This window comes from Diadema setosum, chromosome 10 (assembly GCF_964275005.1).
Source record: "Diadema setosum chromosome 10, eeDiaSeto1, whole genome shotgun sequence".
Lineage (NCBI taxonomy): Eukaryota > Metazoa > Echinodermata > Echinoidea > Diadematoida > Diadematidae > Diadema > Diadema setosum.
Window position 1 is genome coordinate 14484879 of NC_092694.1, and position 5985 is coordinate 14490863.

Consider the following 5985-nt stretch of genomic DNA (forward strand, 5'->3'; position numbering starts at 1 on the left):
TAATCGATCTTCGGAATAACGAACCTTCGGAATATAAACGCCACAAATTTTCGGTTTAACAAACCTCTTTTCATTTTCGGATTAACGAACCTCTAGGTATAGGGAATTTGCGTGTTTCGGATTAACAACCCTTCGGAACAACGAACCTTCGGAATAGCGAACCTTCGGAATAACGAACAGCACCCCGTTTTGCGATACCATACAAACACACGAAAATTAATGTGTATACACTGTATTAACCTGCATTGTATCCCTACCTCCACAATGAAGGGGGCCCGTAATAGTGCTACATGCACGCACTTTAGCATACACGCATGAGGACGTGTGATGGCGCTAACCACGAGATGAAATACCGGTATGTAATAGTAACACATGTATGAGCAAGGGAGTAGGCCCTATACATTGTGATCTTGATGAAATGTACAAGGTGACCTGTAAAAGTACATTTGGGAGATTGGTTGAGATTGTTTGATAATTATGTGTCATGAGATTTGTTGGAAGTTAATGCGATGTATTCACACACACACATACATGTACACAGCTGCGTTTATCCAAATATGCATACAGACACACAGACAAACACAAACAGACTCAGTCCACCACAAATACACTCCCTCAGTTTCATCTAGGATTAAAAAGAAAAGAAAAATGGTGACTACATGTCATTTCAACAAAATCAAACACTGGTATTTCCATCAATTCAGCAGTAGCATATTTTGGTCATACAGCGCTGGCTTCCACACAAACTTACAAAAAGAAAACACCAGCACTATGCTAGTATTCTCATTATTCTCATCCACATAATCAAAATGTATTATTTTCAATGTCTTCAGCTTGAAAGAAATTGATTTCCTCACTTTATGTGATATGCAAAATGCAGCCCTCAATTAGTATCATTTTTGTGGACAGCATACATGGAAAGTTTTCTGAAGTGATGCTTCAATAGAGCTTTCTTCATGTATAATTTTTCTGATCACAAAAGGCTACCCGACTCAACTCATTCACTTCCACATCAACCAGCATCAGCATTAAATTTTAAAACACTTTTGAAAAGAAAAACAAAAATCTGAGGATGCTTCAAGTATGATGTCACTACAGCAAGGATGACCCCTGTGCCTTTATTGACCTTTCACAAGAGATGGTGTAATCAGAAATCTGTGATGTCATTCCAGTTTCCTCCTCTCCTTGCTATCTGATGCGGATGAACCAGAAACCATCCAGTCTATGCGTCGGCGATGGTGACCTCGACCTCAACACCAGGCTCAATGCTGATGGAAGTCTGGGGAGCAAGTGGGTCAAGGAAACAGTCGCTCATCAACAATAACGATAAGGAGACAGTTGCAATTTTCAAATACTACAGAGTTGTCGAAATGGGAAAAAGCAAATATTGAAACCAAGTTCATAGATCTAATTAAGTACAGTTATGCCTGGCTGGTACCTGGGGAAAAACAAACAAACAAACAAACAAACAAACAAACTAATCCCTGTGCATGGCATAGTGGATCATTGCACAGTCACCATCCAAACAGAAACTATCAATGACAAGTATACATCACAAGCCACCCAAAGGACATTGGAATAGTCAAAACAAATCATCAAATTGATAAATGTGGTGCGAGTGTATCACTTGCAATGTTCTCCGATGGGCAGAACACTTTTGGCGATGGTCTTCCAAGGGAAAAACAGTTTTCTGTAATGAAGTGATGATGTATATCCACCCTCAACAGCCTTTTAAAGGGACATTCCATGCGATTTTCATAATTTCACATCATGTAGTACATAAATCAACAACTCCATGTACAGATTTGTGAAATTTATTGCGATTCTTGAGCAGAGAAACAATACTTTGAAAAACCTTAAACAAATTACACTGAACAAGGATGATGACATAGGAGGTTCACATATTTCAGAAATGTAGCAGTGCAATTCCATTACAATACCGCTTGCTTGCGAGTTCACCTGTGTATAATCTATGCATGCCTTCTTCTTTTGTTCTGCTTCCTTGAGCCCCAACTCATGCATTCTTATGGTGACTCTGCCATGTCATCATCCTTGTTCATTGCAATTTGTTCTAAATTTTGAAAATATTCTTATTCTTCATCCCAATTATCACAAATTCTGAAACTCTGTCCTCAGTATAGTTGTTCAAATGTAAAAATCTGAAAATCATCCGGAGGTCTCCTTTAAAGCATTTTGCTGGAGCATCCTCGTGTGTTCCCTTCTATACCTATGCCATTCATTCCATCTACTAGTATACAAATAATGACTGCTTATGAGGGCACAGTTAAAATTATGGGCCCAAGGTGATGTGAAAACCGTAACTATGCCCGAAGCGAAGCTGAGGGCATGGTTACGGTTTTCACATCACCGAGGGCCCATAATTTTAACTGTGACCCGAATGTCAAGCAGTTATTATTTGTTTTATATACCGAAAATATAGATTCCGAAATATAGATACTGAAAATATAGATTCTAGTCTCTTTTACAGCACTCGTAATCAATGCTGATCGACAGCGCGGCGGTCGTATCACTGGTGCGTACAGTGATGTGTACAGTGTACGTTACGTGTACTACGGGGTTGCGATTGTCTCCAAACCAGTCCGCTAGTCTCTTTTACAGCACGCTGATTGAATGCGCGGCGGTCGTATCATTGGTGCGTACATATGAGCGATCTACGTGTACGGGGTCGCGACTGTCTCTAAAACCTATTTACTAACTGTGCCCGGGCCCCGGTCACAGTAACTCAAAAATAGGGCACAGTTATTTTCATGACTCCCCTTTTAACCAATCAGATGAGAGGATTCTAGAAATGAGGTATATAATAAATACTGTAGGATTGGTTCACCTTCAGGTATATTCAGCTATTGATCTCAAACATAACCCACCCCCTTCTTCACCCCCCCCCCAAAAAAAAAAAAAGTACATGTAGATAATGCAATATGGAATATTTGCCTTCTCAAAGGATAATTAAGGTCTGAAAGGATTACTGTAAAACCAGAAATGTTTGCGTGCTTTAATTTCGCAAGTACCAAGAATTGCACAATTACAAATGCACACAAAAGTTGTCTACACTATGATGCGTTGTAATGCCGGTGGCAGTTTGCAAAAATTTCATGCCACGAAAAGGCTGTTGGCTCCAATTCACAACAATTCTATGCCACGGGAATGGTCTGTATCTCCTCAAACTCCAGCCTTGTTTAACAGAAGTGGTCAGCTACTCAAGGATGCATGAAAAATAAAAAAACACAAACAAACATACAAATAGATAAAGAGCACTGAGGAAGGAGAGGAAAGCAACCACCTCCCATCATTTCAGTTCTGGATTTTTCTTCATTTTTTTTTTTTTTTCATGTGACTGTTTACTTTAACATGAAATTTTCATAAAAGCTGCCACATTGAGAGAGTAATGGTGTGTTTGGTATTCCTCTTATTCTTTCCCCTTTCAAATCAGCATCATGCTCAAGATCCCGTTTATCACATTTCTTCCCCAGCAGTTGACCATTGCTAAAATTGACATCCATTTCAGAACACAATTGTATGTAAACTGTAATCACACAGCATTCTTGTGACACAGTTCACACAGAGAGACTTTAGAAAGGATACGATCTGCTTGACGATCTCCGACGGGGACTCCAGATCGATGAGGCGCTTGTGGATGCGCATCTGGTAGCGGTCCCAGGTCTTGGAGCCCTCACCACAGGGGGTCTTGCGGGTGGTGATGCGCAGGGTCTTGGTGGGCATGCGGACAGGCCCCTTCACCTTCAGGTTCTTCTCCTGGGCTCCGCGCTTCAGATCAGCACAAACTGTGGGACGGCCAGAGAGATAGAAACAGATAATGGATAAGGATAGATATGATAGAGATTACTGCAAGATGGATACGCCGAGAGAGAAAAGGGAAAAAAAAAAAAGGTATTTTCACCGCTGGTGCACACATCCATACCAAATTTGCCTTCCTCTTCCAGCGTATTATCCAAATCACACTATGCAAGCCATTTTGTGAGGCTAGTACTTCAAACTCAAGGCCAATTTAGAGTGTAAGTTCTGATCCTTTATAGCATACACAAAGTTTCAATCCACCTCGCACACTGAGTAGTAACTGTAACAAGATATCTTTCATAAATTTATGGGGTAAAATCACAGAGCCTGAGATTTCAAGTGCCAGCAGACATGTCATCACAATTGTATCTTTAACGAAAGAAAACTTGCAAACTTTACACTGGACCGAAAAACTCTTTCCTTGCATCCTTGACTGGTTGGGGTAGTGTCCCGCCACCGACTGTCCTTACCTTTCTCTAGACTCTTCACGTTGCGGCTGGTGAGAGTGATGCGGATGCGGTGAGCAGGCACATCCTCCACCGGGGCCTTCATGGTATCCTTGTTGAATGCCTGTTTGTTGGTGAACGGCAAGAGACAAGATATGCCATAATTTACTGTGACTTTGTTCAGTGGACTTTATTCAATCTTATACACTTGAAGAGGGATGCTCTTTGTAAACAAGAAGAGTAACGTTACTAGGTTCTATAGAAATAACTGGAGTTTTCCCCACAGAGGCCTACCATGGCCTTTGAATGCAAAAACTTCAGACGACCAATCAAGATGTCAACCATAAGTCAGAGCCCCAATCCCAATCCCAACGATAATGAATATCACTAGTATCGCTATTGTCTGACGTTTGTACGCTTACACATTGATAAACACTGGAGTGATAAACTTTTGTCAGTAAAAAGTATTTTCTTGCATCAAAGTTTGCACCAACACTTCTCCACATACATGGCACAACTTGTTTGTATAAACATAGTAGTCCCTGGTACAAGAGTGGTTGTCTAATCTAATGCGTTAGACAGTTTTTGATAGTCCCCAAATCATGCTAGACACAGACGTCTAACTTATGTTTGTACTGTAGTGCTACTGACTGTAGGTAGTAGCTAGATCCTTTTTTCTACAGATTCTACAACTAAGATATCAAAATTCTTGTTTATTCAAATATCAATCATCAACACTTGCACTGACCTTTTTCATAGTTTTTATATCCTCTCTTCTGTCCCAGATTGATAATTTGAATGTTAGTAACATTGTCATGGTCATTAGTTTTTGACCGAGACTTATAATCAAAGCCTATTCAGTAAGGGTAGGCCTAAAGCTGAAAATGATCCCATTCGATTATCACTATGATAGATCATTGTACCAGCCATTAGTCTGAAATTCTAACGTTACTTGAATACAAGGAAACAAAATCTAGAACCGTGGTCCATGGTTACGAGGCATATGATACGGGCAGCGGACACAATAACAATACATGTGCATGATGTGGGTGCATAGCTTATTATGGTAGGGCCTACATTGTCTACATAGCCAGTAGTAGGTCACTGTACTGTGTATAATTTATCGCAGCATACTAGCAGTGAAAGCACAGTAGCACGTGCACGCACGCTGCCCGAATTGTTCACGTTAATACGTTGAAACCGAATCGTAGTAGACGGAGTATGAGCACCCCGAAAAAGAAACGATCGTTATCTACAGTTTAACATTACGTATACATTTCTTACTTCATAATTAAAGTCAACATATTTCGTACCATGATTTTGTATGCTAGCCGACGTAATCAAGCTCTGAAAACAAACAGAATTTGAACAGAGGTGAGCTAGCTTCTTTCTGCCGTGTGGCTTCGAAACGTGTATCGTCGCAAACGACCGGAAGTTGTATGCTTGTGCATAATTGCACATAGCTATTGCCTTGCGTAGATGTTATAGCACGCGTACGTTGTACGCACGCACCACATCAATACAGTTAGTACAATCAAGGTACAATACACGATCGATCGGCGCGGCTTGGTACCCCACATAGCACAGCCAACTGCAGTCACAGCCAGCGCGCGCATTGAACTCTACCCTCTACCGTACCCACTACTATTTCTTGAGAAAAATTGGCATAATTATGTCCACAGGAAATCGAGCATAAAACTTCGTAATTTAACATTACTTGATG

General features: G+C 40.6%; 1 protein-coding gene across 1 annotated transcript; it reads right to left on the bottom strand.

The window, feature by feature from the left end:
• Nucleotides 1–1082: 1082 nt before the first annotated feature.
• On the bottom strand, nt 1083–5708 carry LOC140233620 (small ribosomal subunit protein uS10). Its single transcript, XM_072313721.1, has 4 exons — nt 5576–5708; nt 4287–4386; nt 3604–3803; nt 1083–1279 (listed from the first exon to the last, which is right to left on the bottom strand). The coding sequence occupies exons 1-4, from the start codon at nt 5576–5578 to the stop codon at nt 1223–1225; spliced, it is 360 nt and encodes a 119-aa protein (XP_072169822.1). The 5' UTR covers nt 5579–5708; the 3' UTR covers nt 1083–1222.
• Between the last annotated feature and the right edge of the window lie 277 nt (nt 5709–5985).

Bases quoted from the DNA above. Each gene is read 5' to 3' on its own strand.
- LOC140233620 (XM_072313721.1), bottom strand. The intron at 3,804-4,286 runs GTAAGGACAGTC...GCCGTCCCACAG, and splicing joins CGTGAAGAGTCTAGAGAAAG to TTTGTGCTGATCTGAAGCGC. The intron at 1,280-3,603 runs GTATCCTTTCTA...CTTGCTCCCCAG, and splicing joins CGGAGATCGTCAAGCAGATC to ACTTCCATCAGCATTGAGCC.